Source organism: Leucopleurus acutus (assembly GCF_964270905.1).
Source record: "Leucopleurus acutus genome assembly, chromosome: 17".
Taxonomy (NCBI): domain Eukaryota; kingdom Metazoa; phylum Chordata; class Mammalia; order Artiodactyla; family Delphinidae; genus Leucopleurus; species Leucopleurus acutus.
This window is the reverse complement of record NC_139159.1, coordinates 8,564,209-8,590,676: the sequence shown is the minus strand read 5'-3', so window position 1 is coordinate 8,590,676 and position 26,468 is coordinate 8,564,209. Positions and strand designations below refer to the sequence as shown.

Below are 26,468 nucleotides of genomic sequence, written 5' to 3'. Positions count from 1 at the left end.
TACTACAAAGCTACAGTAATCAAGACAGTATGGTACTGGCACAAAAACAGAAATATAGGTCAGTGGAACAGGATAGAAAGCCCAGAGATAAACCCACACACATATGGTCACCTTATGATTGATAAAGGAGGCAAGAATATACAATGGAGAAAAGACAGCCTGTTCAGTAAGTGGTGCTGGGAAAACTGGACAGCTACATGTAAAAGAATGAAATTAGGTCTTCCCTGGTGGCACAGTGGTTGAGAGTCTGCCTGCCGATGCAGGGGACATGGGTTCGTGCTCTGGTCCAGGAAGATCCCACATGCCGTGGAGTGGCTGGGCCCATGAGCCATGGCTGCTGAGCCTGCATGTCCAGAGCCTGTGCTCCGCAACGGGAGAGGCCACAACAGTGAGAGGCCCGCGTACCACAAAAAAAAAAAAAAAGAATGAAATTAAAACACTCCCTAACACCATACACAAAAATAAACTCAAAATGGATTAAAGACCTAAATGTAAGGCCAGACACTATAAAACTCTTAGAGGAAAATATAGGCAGAATACTCTATGACATAAATCACAGCAAGATCCTTTTTGACCCACCTCCTAGAGAAATGGAACTAAAAACAAAAATAAACAAATGGGACCAAATGAAACTTAAAGACTTTTGCACAGCTAAGGAAGCCATAAACGAGACAAAAAGACAACCCTGTGAATGGGAGAAAATATTTGCAAATGAAGCAACTGACAAAGGATTAATCCCGCAAATACATAAGCAGCTCATGCAGCTCAATATCAAAAAAACAAACAACCCAATCCAAAAATGGGTAGAAGACCTAAACAAATATTTCTCCAAAGGAAATATACAGATTGCCAACAAACACATGAAAGGATGCTCAACATCACTAATCATTAGAGAAATGCAAATCAAAACTACAATGAGGTATCACCTCACACCAGTTAGAATGGCCATCATCAAAAAATCTACAAACAATAGGGCTTCCCTGGTGGCGCAGTGGTTGAGAGTCCGCCTGCTGATGCAGGGGACACGGGTTCGTGCTCCAGTCCGGGAAGATCCCACATGCCGTGGAGTGGCTGGGCCCGTGAGCCATGGCCGCTGAGCCTGCGTGTCCGGAGCCTGTGCTCCGCAACGGGAGAGGCCACAACAGTGAGAGGCCCGCGTACCGCAAAAAAAAAAGGGATCCTTCTTGCACTGTTGGTGGGAATGTAAATTGATACATCCACTATGGAGAACACTATGGAGGTTCCTTAAAAAACTAAGTAGAACTACCATACGACCCAGCAATCCTACTACTGGGCATATACCCTGAGAAAACCATAATTCAAAAAGAGTCACGTACCACAATGTTCACTGCAGCTCTGTTTACGATAGCCAGGACATGGAAGCAACCTAAGTGTCCATCAACAGATGAATGGATAAAGAAGATGTGGCACATATATACAATGGAATATTACTCAGCCATAAAAAGAAACGAAATTGAGTTATTTGTAGTGAGGTGGATGGACCTAGAGTCTGTCATACGGAGTGAAGTAAGTCAGAAAGAGGAAAACAAATATCGTATGCTAACACATATTTATGGAATCTAAAAAAAAAAAGGTTCTGAAGAACCTAGGAGCAGGACAGGAATAAAGATGCAGATGTAGAGAATGGACTTGATGACACGGGGAGGGGGAAGGATAAGCTGGGACGAAGTGAGAGCGGCATGGACATATATACACTACCAAATGTAAAATAGATAGCTAGTGGGAAGCAGCCGCATAGCACAGGGAGATCAGCCCAGTGCTTTGTGACCACCTAGAGGGGTGGGATAGGGAGGGTGGGAGGGAGACAGAAGAGGGAGGGGATATGGGGATATATGTATATGTATAGATGATTCACTTTATTTTTAAAGCAGGAACTAACACACCATTGTAAAGAAATTATACTCCAATAAAAATGTTAAAAAAAATCATTAGGGATGAACTGAAAAAAAAAATACAGTTTTTTCCTAAGCCTTTTGATCAGCCAGTAGAGGGCGTAAGAGAGGCTGCTCAGGGAGCTCCTTCTGCTGGGCAGCGGGGCTCTGGACTGTGCGCCTCTGGCCCAGCCCGCAGTTTCTGTGTTCCTGCGGCACTTGAGTGCACAGCGAGAGGAGACTTGTCATCGTCACTCGCCCACCAAACTTCTCTTCCCTTGTCTTCCCCCATCTTGGCTGGTTGCATCCATAAGTCCTCGGGTTCCCAAACCAGAAATGTGGGTGTTGTGTCCTCTCCCCCTCTCTCTATAGCTAATCCCAAGTCCTGTTGAATAGTCTCCTTAAACATTTCTCAAATTTATTCTTTCCTCTGAAGCTCTGGTAATCTAGTTCAGCCCCTCATCAGCTTCCTGGACAATGGCTGTAGCCTGCTAGCTAGTCTTCTTAACTCCACGCTTGTCGCCTTCAAATCCATCTTTCACAGTGTCGCTAGGATGAGCTCTTCAGAAGTACACATCTGGCTATGTCAGTCCTGTGCTTAAACCCTTCTGTGTCAGTAAGGTTACTTTCTGCTGCAGGTAACAGAAAACTGAATTTGAATTGGCTTAAGCAGTAAAGAGATGGGACAGATCATTTGGAGCCTTGGGGGACCTAGTAAGGAATTTGGATTTTTTTCTGAGTACAGTGAGAATCTATGGAAATACTTGTGAGATATGACATAATCTGATTTATGTTTTGAAAGATTACTTGTACTCTTAGAGAATGGATTGGATGGAGCAAGAAGGGAAGCAGGGACCACCCTGTTAGGAAATTATTGAGTCCTAATCCAGAGAAGGGATCATGGTGGCCTGGAGGAAGACCATGAAGTGGAAATGGAGGGGCAAGTTTTAAAGTTGAAATGTGTTTTAGAATTACAACTGATGGAACTTCCTGATGGTGGTGAAGTAAAGAGGAATAAAGGGGCCTTTGGTTTGCTTTGAATAACTGTTGGGTGTTAGAGCTGTTTACTGAGAAGAAATGATTTTCTTTCCTGGTTTAGGGAAGAAAATCAAAGATTCCATATTAGGTATTTTATGTTCAGGAATTACGTGAGATACCCAGGTGGAGGCATCAAGTAGGGAGTCGGATATGCCAATCTGAGCTCGATGGGTGAGATACCCAGGTGGAGGCGACAAGTAGGGAGTCGGATATGCCAATCTGAGCCCAATGGGTGAGATGCCCAGGTGGAGGTGTCAAGTAAGGAGTCGGATATGCCAATCTGAGCTTGATGGGTGAGATACCCAGGTAGAGGCGTCAAGTAGGGCGTCGGATATGCCAATCTGAGCCCGATGGGTGAGATACCCAGGTGGAGGCATCAAGCAGGGAGTCGGATATGCCAATCTGAGCCCGATGGGTGAGATCTGAGATGGGTGTGAATGCTTGGAGCCATCCCCATGGAGATGGTGCCAATTCCATGGAAATACATCATTTTGGAGGTGAGTGCAGAGGGAGTAGACCAGCAGTTCCAGAACTGAGCTCTAAGGAATCCCAACATTGTGATGTTTGAGGGAGCATGCATAGCCAGTGAGAAAACCAGCAGGGAAGGGTGGGAAAGAGCAGAAGGAAGGGAGAGTGTGTTCTGTGCTACTGCCATTGGAATTTCAGGACTTGCAAAGCATCGATCGCATTTGGCAATGTGGAGAATGTCGGTGATCTCAGCAAAAGCTATTTGAGTAGATTGATGGGGGTCAAAGCCATACTGAAGTGGGTTTACAAAGTCCTGGAGTAAGACAAAGTAGGCTCTATCAATAGGCAATACTTTCAGGTTGTGCTAATATAACGAATTATTTCTTTTAAAAAATCTTGTTATATCATTACCAAAATACATTTCAGATAAGTTTGTTAAATGTACATTTTTCTCAGAACAAATTTGGATGAAAATTTATCACAGTAATAATGTCTCTCTTAGTATAACATCAGGGATGAAAATAACAACGGATGTGGTTAATACTTTACGATGCATACAAGTTTTTCAAATATACCTAAAATGACAAAAGTAAAAGAAGTTCTGAGAAAAATATTGTTCAAGTTGGTAAAGTGCTAACATGTCTCTAGATTATTAAGAACCAAATAAATAGGCAAACCATGAACAAGCCAGTCACAACACCGAAAGCTAGTGAACATTCATGGTGCTGCCACTAGGAGAAGGAACTCTTCAGGAAGCTTAACAGGGGTCAGGGAGAATATGTGTGATAGTTTTCTGTTTCCTTTTTACTTTTATCTAAAATATTTCCAACTGTTTTGAGCATGTATCATTCTTAAAATTAGAAGCAAAGTAATGCAAGAAGAAGAATGATTAAAATAGCTGCATAAATATTTTGAGTTTTAGAAAATGCTAATAAAAATTCCTCCTTTTGACCAAAGCCTGTTAAAAATCTTGAGCAAAGGGAAAGCAGATACAATCATACCTCTCGATTACAGTAATGTTACAGGGGTTGGTTGGGATGAAGATGTAAATATGTGATGTAATTTTATAGAGTGAATCAAGTCAGTATATCATTATACTGTTGAGTGGTGAGGCTTACAGTTTCTTTAGTTGTAAGTAGGTTGAAGTAGCCAAGGAAAAAGACTAGATGTTAACCTTCATATCCACATTTCTGGCTACTTTTAGAATATGTTAACCTTGAGTATTATTTTTCAAAAATAAGTTTATTAAAGATAGTGATATATTTTTAAGATTCGGTTTCAATTTGACTTTTTGTGCCATTAAGAAGAAACGAGATGCTTTAAATGTCTTTCTTCAGCTTTCTTATCAAGTCTGATGCAAAATTGTGGTGAAAACTTAGGTTTTAGTTCATATCTCCTTTGCCAGACTGAGTTTTGAGGTCGGTCAGTTAGGCAGATAATGTTTTAAAGCCTGTAGTTCAGGACAGTTGAGAAGTATACAACATTTTACGAAGTTATAGCTAATTTTTCTGTGTTGGGATGGTGGAAAAACCTAATGTTTTATGATAATTGCAGTTGAACACCCAAAAAAGTCTGTAAAAATGATCACTGTAACTTAAAGATCAGTGGTCTGTATTTTAAATACTGGTCAGCAATCTGTAATGCAGTGTTTTATGATTTATTTATTTTAGAGGTGCACGTGCCCCATGCGGAGGAACAGCGAGAAGTACCACCAGGTATGGCATTTTGTCAGATGTATCGCTTTTTCCTTTTTTGTTTAAAAGATGCTGCTGATACACTAGTTGGAATAATTCTATGAAGAGTAGAATTCCTGAGAGAGGAGGATTAATTATACCTAAATTTAAAAAGAAACTGTTCCGTGTTTTCGTCAGTTGAGCCAAAGTAATGGGAAATAGACATCAGACTGAGTCTAGTACATATTTGTTGAGCTAGACTTTGAGGAGTACTCATGATCACAGTACTGTATGATTGTTGCCATTATAGATGGTGCTAGTAGTGGAAGTTAGGTAGGCTTCCATTATAGATGGTGCTAGTAGTGGAAGCTAGGCTTTTTTTTTTTTCCTTTTGTTCTGATTGACAGGCTATCTGATGGAGGATGTGGAATCAGACTTGCCTTCAGATAAAAGTTTAATAGTGTTTAAATTAGTGACATTGGCCCTCCTCCCCCCCACCCCGTCTTCCTGAGAGCACCCTTGTGCCCTGCGTGACCCAGGCAGTCCTTCCTGCCAGCCCACTGTGTTACACCGGTCCCTCTGCTTTTTCCTCCCTTCCCCCATATGTCCCTTTCATCATCAGTGAGTTTAAACTCATCACCAATGAGTTCAACCAAGGCCTGTGCTTTCTGATGCGTTTCAGAGATGACATTAACCATACCTGCAATCGGAAATTAACATAGAAACCTCCTGCTTTCAAAGTGGGAAAAAAATGTTTCATTAGGAGAGGATTTTTGTATTTCTTCTTGTCTCTCTGTTTTATTTCCATTTGTTTTCTTTCTGTGTCCTTTATTGGTTCAATTTTTACTCACGTTTTTCACATGATGCTTAATGTGAATTCTGTAGCAATGATGTACATTCGTATTACTGATTTTGGTAGAAATAATTGTGCCTTCCAAAATTTAGTGAAATACTAAATTTCAAGAGGAAAAAAACCTTTTCTAATCAGAGTGTTTTTAGTTACACCACAGCTCGTATTTGCTTATTTAACAGTTGGGATGTTTCAGATTTTGATAGTTGTGGTGTGTTGTACATTTAAAATATATACGAATACTAAAGGAGCTGCATTGTTGGTATTGTGATATGAGTGAGAAAACAAATCCATGGAGAAATTGATCTTTTACAAGATGACTGCTGGGCATATGAGTATATTTTGTGTTTAGGAAAGACGCACAGAGCAGGGAAGGTTGATGTTTCTGCCCTGCTTCTGTAATTTCCTCTTTGTTGTTGAGCAGTGTTTCACAGAGTGCCTTCTTTCTAACCTGAGGATGCAGGGCAGGTTACTGAATTTGCATTTTGATCACTGTCCATTCCTCTCAAGAAAATTGTTTTCTAAGTATTCCTAAAAATAACGAGTTTCTGCAACACTGACTTTTTTCTAGTTATAGTTGATATTTTTTAATATTTACCTGACTTGAATGAAGGTAGGAAACGTAATAATATTTTCTGACCAAAAAGTTCTGTGCTTCTACTTTGGTGTCTTATAAATGAAGTCCAAGAATTTCCTTGGAACATAAATACAAAATACTAAGTGGTTGGGGGGCTGGAATAAGGTGCCTTTTTTGATGAGATGTGTAACAGCTGAAGTAAATAAAAATGAAGATTGGATTCATATGCATGTTTCCTGACACACAATGAGCTCCCAGTAAATGGTGGCCGTGGCTCTTGTTGTTTAGTAATTAATTAGCCTGATCTCTGAGCTGGATCAAGAGAAGCTAAATTCTGAGAGCCCTGATCAAGGAGTTGTAACCTGTCAGTTGTAATGCATTTGTCTTACATTCTGGTGTCATAAAAATTTGAGTGATGCACTGCACAGCTGTAGTTTGACCTTTACCAAAGAGGATGTGAGGCGGAGAGTCAGCAATAATTATTTGTAACGATTGCACTGTGTTTGCTTATTTCCTGTTCTTAGTCTTACTTTATATTACATTTTTTAAATTATTCAATCTTACAAAAGAATAATATTCATACATCGGTCTCTATTTTGTACAATAAGGTGACTGCTTTTGCAACAGTGTTGAATTATGTGATGCAGGAACTGAGGAAACAATCGTGGGACCCATTTCCTTACTACCTTTCAATCTTTAAAATTCCTTATTCAGTGGAAAACGCAAACCGAGGCCCTCTGCAAAATGCTGGGTATCGGTTTTTCCTGGCCCTCGGAATCTAACTGATGATTACTTTGCCTTCCCCGATCTTTCTACGACTAGGTTATACAATCTTAATATTGCGTATTAAAGTTCATAGTAACATACTTACCGCTGTGATAATCCCATCCTGTGGGTGTACAGCTGGGGATAGCAACCAATACGGCGTCATTAACTTCTCAGAGTGGTACACAGGGCAGCACCCAGAGGAGGGGGAACTAACCCGACTTTGGGGCCCGGAGTATAAGCGTGAGGCAAGGCCTCCCACGTGTGGTCGTGCTGGAGCGGAGCCTTGAGGAGCTGCTGGAAGTGAAGGAGCTGGCACGTCGGGGGTGGGCACGGCAAGTGCGTGCAGCACAAAGTCCAAGGTGGTGTGCCAGGTACAGGTGTAAGTAGACAGTGTGGACAGGCAGGCGGCGCTTCTCGGAGGATCCCGTAAACGATGTTTGCGAATTTGAACGTGGGCCTGAAAGTGCAGGGAAGCAGCAGAAAAATTCCAAGGCGGGGAGTCGTGTGATCAGATCCAGATTTGAACAGAGGAGGTCCTGTGAGGAGGTGGAGACCAGTTAGGGGGCAGATGTGTTCATCTAAGCAGAAGTGGTGGGACCTGGAACTGGTGGCAGGGATGCAGAGCAGGGACGGATTTCATGGACCCTGGCGGTGGAGGTAATTTGGTGGGAGAGGGGCTGGTTGAGGGGGAAGAGTCGAGCTTGATTCCTGTGCTTCTGGCTTGAATGGATGAATGATGGAACCTTAATGGAGATACAGAAGGCGGGAGGAACAGAGGGTAGCAGAGACCACTGGCCTGAATTTGGAGACGCTGGGTTTGCAACTTGGTGGACTACTTCTGAGTGGAGACTTCTTCAAATATGTAGGGGCATAATTTGAGTCATTCAGAATTGTAACTGAGCTTTTACGATGTTTGCCTTGTTATTCTTTGAATAAGTTCCCATGGTCTCCAGGATTTTTGCTTGCACAGGTTACAGAAATGCTTATTCCTCCCAATCCAGCTAACGGTTAAATTCTAAGAGAACCTAAGGTCAAACCCATCTTTTAAAACTCTTTCTGTTGAGGTGTAATTTACACACAGGGAGGTGCTCACATGTTGAGGGTACAGTTTGATGGACTTGTACGTGTGATACATTCTTGTACCCACTACGCAGAGTTCTTCCAGCCCCTGGAGGTCTCTCCCTCTCCCCTCCCCCAGTAACGCGCCCACAAATGATAACTACTGTTCTGACCTGTGTCATCATAGATTGATCTGCCCGTCTTTGAATTTGATTGAATAGAACCGCAAGTAAACACACACACATATACATACACTGTTTTTTGTGACTGGTTTCTGTTGCTCATCATTATGACTGTGAGTTTCATCCAGTTTGATATTTATAGTTATTGGTTTTATCACTGCTATTTACTGTAATATTCCATTTAAAATTCCATTCTATGTTTATGGCTGCAGGGACTATTTCTAGTTTGGGGCTGTTATGAAGAAAGCGGCTGTGAATATTCTTATACATGTCGTTTGGTAGACAAACATTCATTTCTGTTGGATGTACAAAAGTATACATATAATTTCCAGTTACTTCTCATTAGCACCAAATAATTCTGCTTACATAAAAAGTTCTGGTTACACACACACGTGTGCACACATGTAGACAGATACATAGGGAAGGGAGGGAGGGAGGGAGGGAGGGAGGGAGGGAGGGAGGGTCACTATCCAGCTTTAGAAATTATATGGGAATTTGCCTGGGCCTTTATGTGCACAAATGCCTTTTTTACTCTAATTGTAACATGGATCCAGTGCTGTGGTAGTAAAATAAATCAGACACTAGGGCTCGGAATAAGAAAATATTTGTTGAAAGTTGGACAGGAATGAATTTTACTTCTTTTAAAATAGTGTATACGTTTTTTACCAACCACTTATATCTTCAATAACATTAAAATTGATATAAGATTATTAAAGTAATATATTTTAACTGCAACTTCAGTATCCTCTTGCCCCTTGAAAATCCTTCCTATATTTGCGTTTCAAATGCCATACTAGATTTTCCCCCCCCTCTATTGCATTTCTTTTTAATACAGTGAAAACATTGATGGGAGAAATTTAATTTAATTTGTATTTCGCAAAAGACTGACATTTTTAAATTCAGTTGTAATTCTCAGATGCTCTAGAGAACCTCTAATTTTCATTAGCTTTGCAATGAAAGCAGTAGGAACTACTTTCATAGTAGTAGGGCCCCCAGGGACTACTCTAGGTAGTGAATCATTCTGTTACCCTGTTGCTGTTAAAAACAACAACAATACAAAAAAAAAAAAAAGCATTTACTTCTGTTGCTGGGTTTTTTAAAAGTAGAGTAAAAATGAAGCAGTTTCGCAGTCTATGTCTAGTTGGTCCTTTAATTTAGATTTCCCCTTATCTTTGCAGATACTTAAAGCTTCAGAAAGACTGCCCCTACCACCACAGGAGGACCAGTTTACCCATACGCTGCAAAAGATGGCTGGGATAGATCTTGTGAAGTAATTTCTGAGCAGACCAAGATCTTTGGGAATGAACACTAAAGATGTTTTGAATGAACCATAGTCCACTGGCATTTTAGTGTATTTTTTTTTTAGAAACAAAAATCACATGTGATGTTACATTCCTGCATCCTTTTGTGATAGCCGTAGTGGATCCATTGGATTTCTTTTCTTTTTCGTTTTGTGACACAGCTTTTAGTCTTACCTGCATTTATGTGTTTTTCAGACAATAGTTAATAATCGTATTGATGATGTAGCAGCAATTGTCATGGCAGGATTTTAATATCTCTTATCCATAATTAACACTAACTGTGTTGGGCTGACTTATATACACTGTGTGAAACATGATTTAAAACCACTAAGAGTGGCTTAAAGACACTGATGGGGTCATTATTAGCTGTGAAGATTTGCGTTGTATGTATCTGCAGCAATACCTTTATAAAAAATTGCTACATTAGCTTCGAGTATTCAGGGTAAAACTCAACATTTGAGATTCCTGTAGCTTTTAGCTTGTTAATTAGAAAAATTTTAAATTTCAATAAAAGTTTAAATTATCATGGTTAATTTATTTTTCAAAATAAGGGGGGAACGTTATTGTTAGGACGCATGTTTTTGCATGTTATATCATGCAAAAATGCTTTTCCACACCTCGGAGTGATTGTAGAATAGCTGTAGTCCCGTGAGTATCTGTGTAAATTTTAGAAAGTCTCTTATCAATTACTGGTGCATAACGTAAAGGTTGTTCTGCCTTTGGCTGGTTAAGTAACGCCCGTACAACGCCGAAGCCTGCTCCGTGTATAAAAGTCCACAGGGCCTCTGGCTGGGTGATGTAGGCTGTGTGAAAAGTGCTCACAGGCCAGAGGCCCGCTGCTGTTTGACAGTGTTTGAGCCCTTTCCTTTCCACGCTGAAGCGTTTCTTCTATTTTTAGTGTGAGTAATTTGTGGCTCAGAAATAGCCGCCGTGATGAAAATACTCATTTGTTAGAAAAAAAAAGGTAGCTACACCCTCATTTTGAAAGGGCCCTGAGCTATAAAAAAAAAACTCTAAGAAGTGGTTTCATTTGTGTGTCCGGGGAGCTCTTGATCATGTTCACATTGTTTTAAGATAAAGTGGCATTTTTTTCTGCTTTTAGGGTCAAAATCAAAGAGATTTTATATTTTTCTCATTAGAGGTCATCGGTACAATGTAGTAAGCTATGCTGAACCGTAGTGTAGTGAAACCCAAAGTGATATGTTAGTAAAGAAGCAATAATTTTCTAAAGCTGTGATCTGGGTAATACAGGGTTGCTACTCAGAATCTCTTAAAGCTCTTACCCCGTATTGTGAATTATAGAAGACTACTTTTTATAAAGCCATATTTTTTTAGGGAAACTTAGGAGTGACATAGAACTGATAAATGCGTAGAATAAATTTTGCTGGATTTTTGTATATAATCATCTCTAGAACTCTGGACATTGAAGATTCCTTATGCTGTGGTCAACTTCAGATACTTTCTAATTCCAAATATCTCAATGAATGAGCCTTGTCTTTACAGATATATGCCAAGCTGGGCAGCATCAATGGATTTTCTAAAAATAATGTAATCATCTTCTGTTGAATGTTATTTGAGTGCAATAAAATGCAGAATTCTTCTCTACATTGTCCTTATTTTGAAGTATATTATTTTTTGTTTTGTTACATAACAAAATTGGTTCATTTTATACTTACTGGTATTTTAGAATATTATAGCATTTTTGATGACTAAAATCACAAAGGTGTACCTTCAACCTCTTTCTTAACCTATTTCTAGTAGGTAATGTTTATTTATTTTGTTTAACATTTACTATTATGCTACATTTTTGGGAGCAGAATGAAAATGAAATAGCCCCTGCATCCATCCTGTGTAGGTTTTTGTCCGGCACCTAGAAGTTCTGATAATTCCCTGGTGCGGCCACTCCCCTCCCCTGTACCCTCTGATCCTCTGTTGACCATCACACGGTGGGGATATTAACTTCAGCCTGGTTGAGAGGACCAAGGAGCAGCTGGAAGGCAGCATAAGGTACAGAAGGTTCTCTTCTGATCTTCATTCTGTGGGCAGAAAAGAACTAGACACATAGGGACGAAGCTTCTGGGGTTCTAGAAAGTGTTGTTTTCTCTTCCAATATGCCCAGAAGAAACTCTTAGAAAAAGACTTTCAGGCGAAGCAGACCACTTTTCCTGACTGCACTTACTCTGCTAAGTGCTGAGTTAGGGAGTCGAGTTTTCCCAGCACATGGGTGTTATTACCCTGCTTGCAGACAAGGAGACTGAGGGTCAGAGAGGCTGAAATGCCTGCTGGCTGAGGTCATTCATGGCCTAGAGTCTAGAGTGCTCTGGTGGGCACCAGGTGGAAGGCGGAAGCCATTGGAGGGCAGCCACAAGCTGGTGGAGGGCAGTTAGGTAACTAAGGAGTAATAGTCCAGGTGATGTTGTGATAAGACCTGACCTGGGGAAGCGCTATTGGAGAGAGAGGACGGGGACCATGTGACTTAGTGAAGACTGGGTCAGGGAGAAGCGGAGCCCCAGGTCTGGGTCTTGGGGGGTGAACAGATGCCAGTGTGACAAGGAACTCGGGAGGGCACACAGGCCTGGATGGAGATTAGCTTTGCCAACAAGAACTGGCCAGTAGGCAGATTAGCGCAGTAGCTGGAATATGATTGCGTTCAGAATAATTGAATATGCAAAAGTGATTTTTTTTTAATGGTTGTATGACAGTTTTTAGAAGATTAAGATCCTGTTCTTTTTAGTAAGATTTTCCTTATAATGTTAAACAGTGTTGAAAAAGAAAAAGTAGGCGGGAGCCCAGAGCGAGGCGCACAGCGGAGGAGTTGGGATCCGGCGCAAAAGTTTCCTCCTAACTGCAGCCCCGCGCGCCACCGCCAGGGCCGGGGCCGGAGCCCTAAACCTCGGCGTCCCCGGCCCCCCGCCACCTGGGGGGTCGCCCTCCCCGCTGCCGCCTCCTCTCCGATTCCTGCCTGCCCGGGGCCAAGGGGCTCTGCTGCAAGCCCCCGGCCCGGAGGGCGCCCCGGGGTCTCTGTGCCTGCCCGCGCCCGCCGGCCCAGACACCTGTTCGGCCCAGCCCGGCCCGGTCGCCGGGGGCCAGGATGAAAGTGACCGTGCGCCTCGGCAGGACCGGCACCGTGGTGCCCTGCAAGGAGGGCCAGATGCGCGTCCGCGAGCTCACACAGCAGGCGCTGCAGCGGTACCTGAAGACCCGGGAGAAGGGAAAAAGGAATCGGAAGCTCTGAGAACACGGTGCTTTACTCTCCCACATGGCAGCCATCAGCTGGAGCTGAGGACACCTCTTTAGAAGGAATCATCGTGCTGTAGTCTCCATCACCACCTTTCCCAGCCGATGAGTGTGCCCCCAATACTGCTTCCTTGTGTGCTGGCGCCTCAGGGTTCTGGCCTATCTTTCAATCGGATCTCATCCATTCCATGGCTTCAGCTACCCTCAAGCACACACCTCTAGCCTTGAACTTGCTAGAACTCAATATCCACCAGCCTGTGGACTTCACCTCCTTGATGTCCCATATACAGTTCGAGCCCAGCCTGTTCTCTGTACATCTGCTCGTCCCCATTCTCCTGTAGCCTGTTTCTCCATTTCTGATGCCACCATTCACCTGGTTATCTAGTCCAGAAACCTGGAAATCCTTCATTCCTTGATGACCTCTCATCCTCCATATTCTACCACTTGTCTAGTTGGTCAGAAAGTTCCTTTGATGCTTCCGCGCGCTCTTTGATCTGCTTCCTCTTTTCTGCGCCAAACCTTGCGTTTCTCATTCCTACCATGGGGAACTGCTGCAGACCAGTTAACTGGCCTTTCTGCCTTTTCTAGCTCCCAACTCTTCCAGACTGTTCTCCACTGGGGACTTTACAGCTGCAAATCTGATCATGTCTGGAGTATTGCTGGGAGTATTTGAATGGCTCTACATTGCTTTTAGGTGAAAACCCACTTTCCTTACCGGTCCAGTACCTTCTCTATTCCACTGTACCCTTTAAATTGGTACATGCAATGCAGTATTCTGTCACATTTTCCCCCACCCCAGGTAAATCCTGCTTATCTTTTGGGATGAGTCTCCAGTTGCCTCTCCTCTAGGAATTCCCTCCCTCCCTGCCCCCCTCACCATCACTTAGGGGCCTCATTCTCGTGTTCCTAGAGCTCCCTGTGCTGTGCTTTCATTTTGAAAACTACATTTACATTATACTGTCTATTGATCATGGTCTAGTAACTTAACAGACAGCCCCCGAAGGACAGTGGTTTATCCCAGCAAAGGGTTCTCTTTCTGGGTGGGAGGTGTGGGCTCTGACCCATACAACCACCTGTCCACTGTTCCTTTTGGCTTTGGAGTTTTCTGCAGATCCCCTGCACTGTGCTAACTGATGAACAAAGAGAGCGTGGAGGATGCCACAGGAGACGTAGGGCCTGGCCTGGAAGTGGCAGACATCACTTTTGTGTCAGCATTCTACTGGTGAAACTGGCCATGGGCCCCGTCTAGATGCAGTGGCCTGGGGAAGTAGTCCACTTGGACATAGGAGAGCGACTAGCTGGGCTCTGCCACATGGTGCAGTCATTTTGTCTCTCTTACTCTACTGTGGGCTATTCAAGAACAAAGAATGAGTCATTTATTTTCCTATCCCCATTTTTTAGCACAGTATCTGATACATAGTAGGTATACCAGAAATGCTCATTAAATTATATCCAAGTCCACATCGTTTTCTTTCATAAAAATGAAAATGACCTTGTATTCAACACAATGTTTTGTAAGTTTGAAATCTTCATATGTGGTATAGTTTTAAAAAGAAAGTCTAAATGCAACTTTTCTCGATTATCTTCAGTTACCTTATCTCATCCACGTGTGCTGTAGGCAGTAGTTTAGTGATCCGTTATATCTGCCACACGGATCGTCTTTAATAACAGCTTCAAATGCTGACACGTTGACTCACTTTGTAGATTTCTGAGAACTGAGCTCTGCAGTTGTAGATCGTCAGCAAAGGAACATCATAATGTTTTTGTTCCATGAAGATTTGTGCCGTGCTGTCCCATATATTTGAACAATGTTTGATTTTCAGCATTTTATTCATTAATTTCATGTTGATTTTAAAAATGATTCTGGACTGTCAAAAGAAAAAGTAACGTTAGTACAGTTAGAGAACGTGTAACATCGTTTTCTTTTCGTGTATGTATTTAAACACTAAATTCGAGTTACCGGTGAGATTGTAATTTTCTGGGTTGGACTGAGTGTAGAGTTCCCTTTTATGTATGGACTGCCCACTGTTGGAATATACAGAGCATGACTAACGTAGTATTGTTGTAGAGTGTGGCCTTCTGAATCGGTCTTAATTGTTCTGCAACCCTTGGCAAGATTCCTTAGCCTCTCTAAGCCAGTTGCCTGATCTACAGAATTAAAATTACCTTTCAGAGCTGATCGAGTTAAATGGGATCATCTGCATTAAGTGTTTAGAACAGTGCCTGGCAGACAGTTAAATTTTAATAAATCATTTTCCTTTTTGGCACATCGAGGGCCATTGGAGGTCTCCCAGGGAAGCCTATGTACAAAGAGTAAAGGAAAGCAAAGTTACGCTTTATTCTACGCTTTATTCTACTAGAATGCTAGTGAGGTAAGCTGAATCTCTTAGAAAACTTTACCTAAGCTAAATTTAAGCACTGCAAACCCGAGAAGCTAAAATTCCCTGCTCTGTGTATTTTCCACACCCAAACACGAGTCTCGGATCTCAGCATGCTGATGTGAGGTAGGGCAGAAGAGGACACAACCCACAGCTTTCGCCCCGGGGCCGGAATGATTGGGCTAGGCCGTCTTAGGGCAGCCTCTCCCCCGCCCTAGGTATTGCATTGCAGGAGATACAAACACGGTGGCCCTGATTCCTGGGAGCGCACCTGGCCAGGGCCCTCCCACACCTATTTAAAAGGTGACCAGTTCAATCCACTCCTCCTTCCTTGGTTTCCCCCCAGGGGCAGGAAGATTTGTGGAGAGCCCTAAACTTTTCTTCATGACCAGCACCTACCCATCTTCTCTAGTCAACTTAGAAACTGGCATTTTATGCTTGATTTTTAAAATTACACTAGCCATGTGTCAGGTAACAGATTACTGGAAGGTGTGGAGACTCCCAGCCCTCCTGCAGGCATTGCGGGTACCACAGAGAGAGAGCTCCTTGGAGGTGGAGATTTTCGATGCTTTTCTTCTATCCTGTATCCCTGATGCCTACAAGAGTGCAGCTTACTAACCGATGTACTGCCTGTACTGATAAGGACGGTATATATTAATAAGGTCAGAAATTCTAGAAAGTTCAGTAGTGATCTAGAAGTCTTTTATTTATTTATTTTGCGGTACGCGGGCCTCTCACCGTCACGGCCTCTCCTGTTGCAGAGCACAGGCTCCGGACGCGCAGTCCCAGTGGCCATGGCTCACGGGCCCAGCCGCTCCGCGGCATGTGGGATCTTCCCGGACCGGGGCACGAACCCGCGTCCCCTGCATCGGCAGGTGGACTCCCAACCACTGCGCCACCAGGGAAGCCCTAGAAGTCTTTTTTATTTTATATCCTCATACCTCCTGAAGCACTGGCTAGTGTGTATACAGCCATCGTTATAAAACCCACTCTTTGCAAAAGTCAAGACCTGCACTTCTCTTTGCCTTCGTTTCCCTTGCAACAAAAGTAGAGGCTGGCACAGGAGAAAGAGCGTGTTTTGGGATTGTGTGCACCGCTGACCTTGATGACTTGGGCCCTCTACTTTCTCAGCTTCCGCTTCCTCCTCTGCACGAAGAAGGAGATAAGACCTTCTGCGGAGGGTGTCGGGAGACGAGACGTGCCTTGTGCTTGGCACCAAGCTGGCACACTTTTAGTCAGTTTGCTTCCTCTCGCCTGGGGTCTCAAAGGAGAAAGACACTCAATGGATAAAAATCCTCCTTGCATCAGGAGCCTGCCTCAGATTTACTTCTCACCTCCAGAAAATGAAATGGTTTATATGAATGAATGTGGGAAACTGGGGATGAAAAAATCCAATGATCATGACTGCAACCCTGAACGCACCCTGCACGGCACCCGCACCCTCTCACATCTACTCTGGGGAAAGGATGGAATCTTATGACTTTTAAAAAATTAATTAATTTATTTTTGGCTGCGTTGGGTCTTCGTTGCTGCGCATGGGCTTTCTCTAGTTGCGGCGAGCGGGGGCTACTCTTTGTTGCGGTGCGCAGGCTTCTCATTGCGGTGGCTTCTCTTGTTGTGGAGCACGGACTCTAGGCGCACGGGCTTCAGTAGTTGTGGCATGCGGGCTCAGTGGTTGTGGCTTGCGGGCTCTAGAGCGCAGGCTCGGTAGTTGTGGCGCACGGGCTTAGTTGCTCCGTGGCATGTGGGATCTTCCCAGACAAGGGCTCGAACCTGTGTCCCCTGCGTTGGCAGGTAGATTCTTGACCGCTGCGCCACCAGGGAGGTCCCTGGAATCTATGATTTTTTTAATCAATCTCCCAAACTCTGCCCCATCCCCACTGGAACTCACGCATACACATCATTCCTAGGAATTCTCAAAGACTAGATAAGTACCTACTGGGACAGAAATTAACTGGTCTACCTTGAAAATTAACTAGATCCTAATCTATACTAAACAAAAGGCCAGATAGGAGGTTATAAATGCAGAAATGAGCTTGTTTGCACAGTCAGGTCATGTGCTGTTGTTCCCTGTCTGTGGTGGGTGTTCTTTGGCCTGTCCAGGTTCTTGGTGGGTTTTGCTGTGCTTGGCATCCCCATCCGTTGGTGGAGAGACACTAGCTGTGATGAACTTAGTGAGAAGCTGATACAGCCTCTCCTCAGCAGGTGAGCTATAGCACACCTGGGCTCAGTGTGGGCATCCCCACTGGGTCACCTGTGGATGTATGAAGTGCTTGAGGAGTGAGGCTAGTGTTCTCAGTAGGGTGGCATGCTGCATTCCTTGAAAGCACACAGTGCCTATTATAAAGTAGTATATGGCTTTAGGAGGCAATAAAAAATAGTGGACAGGCCTTGAGGAGGGCTTCTCCTGACCCAGTTTGCACCCACAGGGGCACTTACTGTTGGTGGAGATGACCCTCCACCCCTTATAGACCAGGAACATTCAGCCTGGTGCCCAATACCTACTTACTGCTTGGCGACTTTTATAAGTTATTCAGATTCTTAATATTTTATAACAAATTACATGTGTAAAGAATTCAGGATTTAGGAAAATTGAACTGTTTGCCCAGAAATATTTTTCTGTTTTTTTAAATTGAAGTGTAATTAATTTACAATGTCGTGTTAGTTTCAGGTGTGCAACAAAGTGCTTCAGTCATATATATAATTTTTCAGATTCTTTTCCATTGTAGGTTATTACAAGATATTGAATGTAATTCCCTGTGCTGTACAGTAGGTTCTTGTTGTTTATCTGTTTTATATACAGGAGTGTGTATCTCTTAATCCCAGAAATATTGTTCTTAAATGATATTTATTTGAATTCATTTAAAGATAGTCCTGTAATTTGAGATGTTGAATCATGACTCTCACAGTACTTATTTTGCTTTGTCTTTTCAGAAACAAATAAGAAAACAGATGATCCAGAAAAAAAAGAAAAAGGTGAGATTATCAAATCAACGTTTCAAGTATACATAGGGAAGAGTTACTGAATCAATACTATCCATGAATAACATGATTTTATTTTATATCACTAGTTAAAATAAATTGCCAGTGAGTTTTTTATTTCAATGATTTTATCAACAGACATTAATATTCTCCATAAACATTAAAAGCCAAGGCTCTGGAGAGAGATTGGCTTCTAATCCTGGTTTTGTCATTCACTGTGCATGCATCTTGAGAATTACTTAGCCTCTGTGCCACAGTTTCCTCTTCTGTGATATGGGAATAATAATAATAGTACCAACTTCCAGGAACTGTTTCCACAATAGTAATTAAGTGAAAATATATGTAAAGTTCTTAAAGCAGTGTCTAGCACAGGGAAAGCACTTAGGAAACGTTAATTACTGTCACCTTTGTTGACAAAGGTGCTAAGTAGAGAGATCCAAGGTAGAGAGATCCAAAGATTATTAGAACGTGTTCTTTTTTCAAGGAACTCTGAATTGTTGGAAAGAAAGGCATGCAAACAGTTACATCCATATAGAAAACGTCATCTCTGCCTTCTGAGAACTTATGACAGAGGCATTCTAATAAATTTAAGAATGGTGTAGAATTTTAATTCAACTCTCACAAAGGTCATTAGAGTGAGGAGCTATTAAATTTATAGTTAAATTTATAAATATTATATGGATGATCATAGAATAGTGTTTATACTTTTAGAGTCAATTGAATGATAAAATCGTCAATGATTAAACATTATTGGAGTTTCAGGAATGGCTTTAATTTGTGGTGATAAAAGAAGTGTTTACGCTTAAAAGGTACAGTTCGAGTAAGGTCCAAGATCTAACTTACTCAGTATGTAAATACTACTTGAGTATATGGAGTTACTGGCCTGTGGCCATTATTTTATAGCCCTTAGGCTGGGAACCAAGCATTTAGCTCATGCATTTTTTTTTTTTCTGACTAGTTGTTTTTAATTTTATACTAAAGTGATACACAGGTCTAATTTTTAAAGTGTGACTTATAAAGAAAAATAATATTCTTCTACCCTACTACTCCCTATCCATTTTTAGTTGTTTCTTCTAGTACTTCCTTATGCATTTCTTTTGTTTTAATTGAAATACAGTTGATTTACAATGTTGTGTTAATTTCTGCTGTACAGCAAAGTGATTCAGTTATACATTTATATATATTGTTTTTTAAATATTCTTTTCCATTATGGTTTATCATAGGATATTGAATATAGTTCTCTGTGCTATACAGTAGGACTTTGTTGTTTATTCATTCCATATATAATAGCTTAAATCTGCTAACCCCAACCTACCAATCCATCCCTCCCCCACCCCCCTTTCCCTTGGCAACCACAAGTCTGTTCTTTATGTCCGTGTCTGTTTCTGTTTCATAGATAGGTTCATTTGGGTCATATTTTAGATTCCACATTTTAGTGCTATCATATGGTATTGGTCTTTCTCTTTCTGACTTCATTTAGTATGATAATCTCTAGGTGCACCCATGTTGCTGCAAATGGCATTATTTCACTCTTTTGTATGGCTGAGTAGTATTCCACTGTGTATATGTACTACTCCATTGTACATATGTAGTACATCTTTATCCATATATCTGTCAAAGGACATTTAAGTTGTTTACACCTACACATTTCTAAATAACTTCTGAATTCCACAATTTTCTCCGCCTTGTTGGAAACCGTTGGCTGGCTTTTATATATAGGTGACTGGGATTTCACCTGATCATCTACTCACACAAGCTCTCCATGCTGCCTTACCTCCCCCATCTTCCACTACATTCATGACTTACTCTGCTGGGTAGTGATGAGTACTAAGGAGAAAGGACAAAGCAGAGAGGAGGGTATCAGCAGCTTTTGATAGAACTGATCGCTTCCTGCCCTCCGGGACACTCCCTTCCCTTGGCCTGCAAGATGCCACGGCCTTCTGACTTTCCTCCTGTCTCTACTTTGCTTTTTCCCAGCCTCTTGGGGCGGTTGCCCCTTTTCGCCCTGACCGTCAAGCATTGGAGGCTCCGGGATCAGTCCTCAGAGTGTTTCTCCATCTACACACACTCCCTTGATGATCCCATCAAATCTCGTGGCTTTAACTATGTCTTTATGCCAAAGACTACTGCTTTAACTGCAGGCTGGGCCTCTTCCCTGAACTCTAGACAGGTATGTCCAGCTGTCTACCTGATGGCTACCTGGTGCCCTCAGTTGGGTATCAAATAATCGCAACAAACTTAAAAAGTATAAAACGGAACTCCTGACCTTCCCCTGAAAATACACTCCTCCTACAAATCTTCTCTTTCCTGCCTCCGTGTCATTCCATCAGCAAACCCTGTCCTCTCTTCCGAATGGATCCTGAATCCAGCTACTTCCTGCCACCTTCCCCCGTCTGCCACCTGGGTCCCAGCTGCCACCATCTCTTGCCTGATTATTTCACTTGCCTCCTAACTGGCCTTGCTTTGTCTCTATAATCTTTCTCAATTCAGTAGCCACAGTGACCGTTTTCAAACCTAAGTCGTATCATGTTGCTCACATGCCTCCAGCCTCTTCACATCTTCCGCAGGGTAAAACCGAAGTCCTTTCCAGTGGTTTACAGCCCTCACGCATCGGGTTCTCACTCTCAGAAGGTCTCTGAGGAGGTTAATGATGTGCTCAAGGCCGCTGTGGGAAGACTTGGCTAAGAGCACTCCAAGCAGAGAACAGTCTGTGCAAAGGTCCTGAGGCGGGAGCGAAAGCCTGAGAAGCTGGAGCGCCCCTAACAAGCTGAGAGTGTGTGCAGGGCAGTTGGAGAGAAAGTCAGGGGCCAGACCATGGCAGAGTCAGGATTGGTTTCTTCGTGCAGTGGGGCGCCACGCCCAGTCCATGCAAGTGCCTGTGCAGAGCAGAGCCTTTCCACTTCACACTCTGACTGCTTGGCTTCTGGGAGGCTCACTTCAGCACCTACTTGCAGAGATAGAGACGGGAGGGTGGGTTGTGGAGGTCACTTATTGCCGACGTAAACAGGGACAAACCCTGCTCCAGACGCTGTGCACAGCGTTCCTGTGACCTCAGGCTGCTCACTCTGCAGGGCTCCGTTTCCTCCCTGGGGCTGTGTGTCCCTCTGCACTGCCCGGTTCCCTCTGGTACCCTTTGCACAGCTTTACCCTCCCGGGGTTCTGAGCCTAAAGCGATCTTTCCAGTGGCCTGGGAGGTGGGCTCCCTTGGCTCTTTCTTCACGGAACCTGTGGAGAGAATCCGCAGCAGCTTCACCTGACCGGCTTCTCACTCCGTCATGTAGAACTTATATTAATACCTATATCAGTACCAACCGAGGGATGTTGGCAACTGAAGTCTTTTATTGATTGTGACATCCAAGAAGAGTCTTAGGATTAAAAGACATAATGAATCAATGTTACCCCAGATTTACTGAAAATCCTATTTGAGCAAATTGTCAGCTTTGGGAATTCCATCCGTTTTTTACTCAGATAGATTCATACAGTGCTGTTAACTGGAAGGGCAGAGGGAAGGGGAAATATTCCATTTCTGGAATATGCGGTGAAAAAATTGAATGTTTTAATAACCAGACATTAATTTCATAATAATAGAAATGGAGATTTTTTAAAATAGTAATTGTAAATTTGTCTCAGGATGAACCATTAGGTTGTCTAATTTTCTACCACGTTACCTCCCTCAAGTTCTTTATCAAAGAACCACGGATGAGAGGGGGAAGATATTATTTTTACTTAGAATTAATAATTATATGATCCTTTTCTTTTAGAGAATCAGGTTTAGTATATTTTGATAGAGACATAGGTTTGGAATAGGGCTAATTCCAAAACAGGCCCTCTTTGGAGATGCCAGCTTCTTAAATTGAATCAGTTTATTTACATCTGTTTTAGCTAAAATTGCTATATCAGTTTCTCCCCACTGGATGTCATCTTTTCCCACACATTCCATATTCCACAGCCACAGAATGGGATTGTGAGTAACAAAGTCATGCAACACAAAAATGGCTTATGAAATGTCCAGTTCAAACAGTTATTTTTATTCATCCATTTATTCAGAACATATTGAGTACCTGCTACGTGCCAGGCCCTGTTTTAGGCACTAGGGCTAAAACATTCAATAAAAACAAAGTCTCAGTTCTTGTGGTACTTATAACTTATATTTTAGTGTCTGTGTATGTAGGGAAGTATATAATTTTTAAAAAATAGAATATAATATGCAGTGATAAGTATGAAAAGGAATATAAAAGAGGAAAAGAGTACAGAGGATGACAGTGGGCTGGGGTGTTGCTCTGTTGATGGGCCTCTTGGACAGTGACATTTGGAGATGCAAGATGCAAGGGCGTGAGCTCTGCAGCCACCTGGGAGAAGTGAGTTCCAAGGGTGGAATATGAATATGAAAAACATATTCATAATCCCTCGGGGAGGTGTGCTTAGCACGTGTGAGGATTAGTGGGGAGGCTAGGGTGGCAGGTGAGGAATATGAAGGGAGAGAGAGAGGAGGGGGTGAGATCAGAGGGGTTATAGGGTCCAAATCACATAAAGCTTTGAAGAAGGGCTTTGAATATGATCTCAAGTGAGATGGGAAGCCATTGGGAGATTCTGAGAGGAAGATTGATATGATCTGCTTTATGTTTCAAAAGGCTCATTCTGGATGTAGGGATGCAAAATTGGAAGCAGGGAGGCCACTTAGAAGATGCTTGCAGTGGTCCGGGCATGAGATGGTGACACCTGGGATTAGGATGTGGGGTAGATGTGGCGAGCAGTGGTTAGATTCTGCATATATTCCCATGTGAGGTCTGTAGGATTTGCTAATGGTTAGGATATGGGGTATGAGAGAAAGGAGTCAAACGTGACTTCTTAAAAAGCTGTGCGTTAACAGATTCATTGAACGTTAAAAGTATGCAGTGTGTTACTGATTTAATACATGTCAAATGTCAGTTATTAGAACAGGATTTGTGAGCCTTTAAAGAAATTTGAGGAGCAACAGAATATACCCATGCCTGCAAAAAGGGAATGTGCTTTTGCATGTGTTTGTATGTCTGTGTGTGTGTGTGTGTGTGTGTGTGTTGTGTTAGATAAAATTGCTTCTGGATCAGGGTCTTTTCCAGAAATTCTCCTTTGATTTAGACTAATATTTAATGTCCCACTATATTATTCATTACAATTAAGGATATGCTTACTCACTAAATTTTGTGAACGTCTTTAAGAAGGCATTTAAAGATTTCCTGGTTACTATCTGTGTTCTTTTAAAAGTAATAGTGCCTCAGCAAAACACCAGATGGCACTAGAAAACAAGTCACATTTACACTAACAAATGACATTTTTTTATGCAACTTAGAGAAAAGTCTGGGATGGCTATATTACTGCCCTTAAATCAGCTTAATGCAACCAGTACCTCGTATGGATATTTCTGAGTTTTCTGTGATCATAAGGAAAATAGAGAGAGAGCCAACAAGGGCAATAATCAAGCCTAATTAAAAGTTTTCATGTTTTTAAAATATCAATATGTCTGTCTCCGTGAAGATTTTCCTGGGATTCTTACAACTGTATATAACGTATTTGAGCAGAAATGGAGAACATTGCCCTGAGGATTAAAAACCAGACTCCTTACAGCAGCACCTAAGCGTCTCAGGATCTGGCTCCTGCTTATGTCTTTCCTCTGTTCAAAATGCGCTTCCTTGACTCCCCACTTCACAGTCACAAACTCCTGTTCCTCAGAACTGAGCTTAGCGATGACCTCTGCCAGGAAGCCTTCCCTGACTACACCCCCATCTCCTACCTGAGGCTAGATGTACTTCTCCTCTCTGTTCCCAAGAAACCTCGTGTTTCAGATTTTTGACATGTATTTTGAGTTTTCCCCTTAATTTTTACACACACACACAAAAACCTTCTTAAGGGTGGGAACCATGACCTCCTCCACCCTTGTATTAGTCAAGGTTCTCCAGAGAAAGAACCAATAGTGTGTGTGTGTGTGTGTGTGTGTGTGTGTGTGTGTGTGTGTGTGTGTGTGTGTGTGTGTGTTTAGAGAGAAAGACAGACACAGATGTATTTTAGGGAACTGGCTCGTAACATTGTACAGGCAGCAAGTCTAAAATCTGCAGGGCAGGCGGGCAGGCAAACTGGAGACCCAGAAGAGAGTTGATGTTATAGCTCAAGGACAAAGACATTCTAGAGGCAGAATTCCCTCTTTCTTGGAGGTGGGAGGGGTGTCAGTCTTTTTCTTTGGGTCTCCAGCTGATTGGATGAGGCCCACTGACATTATGGAGAAAAATCTGCTTTACTCAAAGTCGACTGATTGAAATGTTAGTCTTATCTAAAAAATGTCTTCTCATCTAAAAAAATACCTTCACAGCAACATCCAGATAAGTTTGACCAAATATCTGGGTACCATAGCCTGGTTAATTTGATGCATCAGATTAACCATTACATCTCTCCAGTGGCAATTAACCATTACATAGTAGGAGCTGAATAAAATAGTTGTAGTATGAAAAAATGTGGTTAATTCCATTTCCTTTGATTGCCTCTTCATCTGATGGTGATAATATGAGATGCAAATAGCCTAAATGGTGGGAAGGGAGAATTATAAACAGAATGTCCAAGTATGAATGAACTTTGTGTCTACAATGTACTATATCTCAAGTTATTTTCACATAGTTTCTCATGTAATCCTTATCAGAAAGATCTTGTGAACTAAGTATTTTTTAGCCATTATTTCAAGTATTTTTTTTCCTTCTTTCTCTCTTCACTACTTCTGGTGTTCCAGTTAGTTACACGTTGGACTGCATGATATTGTCCCACAGGTTTTGAACCTTCGTTCATCTTTTTCCTTTGTATTGCATAATTTCTATTGCTCTATCTTTAAGTTCCGTGATTCTTTCTTTTGCCATTTCAAATCTGCTGTTGAGTCCATCTAGTTAAAATTTCATTCCAGCTACTGTCCTTTTCAGCTCTAGATTTCCAATTGCTTCTTTCTTTGTAGTTTCCATTTCACTGTCAAGATTTTGTATCTGTTCACTCATGAAAACCTTGTTTTTTCTGTAATCCTTTGTGTTCAGTTATAATCACTGATTTGAAGTGTTTTTCTGCTACACCTGGTATTGGGCACACTCAAAGGCAGTCGCTATTGCCTCCTTTTTTGTATCCTGATTGAGTCAGGAGAGTCCTTTTCCTTTGCATGTCTAGTAATTTTTGGTCAAAAGATGGATTGTGTATGTTATATGTTGTAGCATCTCTGGAATTTGTTTTGCTTTCTCTGGGAGTTGTTGGTGTCTTGTACACAGTTAATTTGCTTGGGCTCAAATGGAAAAAATCTGTCTCCCCTGCAGTAGGAAGCAGCGACTGCCTCTGCTCAGGGTTTTTGGCTTCTAACTGCTGTTTTTAAGTCTAGCCCTCTGGTGGGTGGCAGTCGAGGTGCCCTGTGCCTGCATAATTTACTGGTCTGCTGAAGATTTGGGCAGGATTCATACTCAGATCTCGGGGCTTGCTTCTGAGATTTCCCTTTGCATGTGGGATTCCCCGTCTAAGTTTCTGGTTGCTTTGCCAGCGCTACCTTCTGCGCAAGTTATATCTCAAGCCAGGAGGACATCTATTTTCTGCTACTCAAACTGTGTGTGTATTGAGAAATGTATTCAGGCAAGACACGACAAACTTACAGATTTCACCAGAAGCAGTTATGTTTTCTGAAGATCGATTTCTGCCATAGTTTTTGCTGCCATGAAGTCTCCCGATGATTCCTGCCTCCTAGCAGTCATGCCTCTCTGTAGTCCTCTCTTCACTGAATAGGGCGAACCTGTGTGACCCAGAGGGTATTGCAGAAATGACAGAGTGTGACTTGCAAGGCTAGGTCATGACAGACATTGCAGCTTCTACCTTGCTTTCCTTTGGATACTTACTCTGGGGGAAAGCAGTTGCCATGTTATGAGAACACACAAGCAGCCCTTTAGGCAGGTCTGTGGAGGAGGAGGAACTTGTGTAAGATAATAAATGTTTATGGTGGTCGTAAGCTGCTAAGTTTGGGGGTAGTTTGTTTTGCAGTCATGTATAACGAATGCATCTTCTTCGAGTTTCTGCTT

General features: G+C 42.3%; 1 protein-coding gene across 2 annotated transcripts in view; it reads left to right on the top strand.

Moving 5' to 3' along the window:
• ASPH (aspartate beta-hydroxylase) overlaps positions 1 to 26,468 on the top strand; it is a 207,742-nt gene that overhangs the window by 84,705 nt on the left and 96,569 nt on the right. For both annotated transcript variants that reach the window (XM_082859064.1, XM_082859063.1), the window contains 2 exons: positions 5,069 to 5,113; positions 18,358 to 18,399. In XM_082859064.1, the coding sequence (XP_082715190.1) occupies positions 5,069 to 5,113; positions 18,358 to 18,399 (87 nt within the window). The remainder of the gene's footprint in view (positions 1 to 5,068; positions 5,114 to 18,357; positions 18,400 to 26,468) is intronic.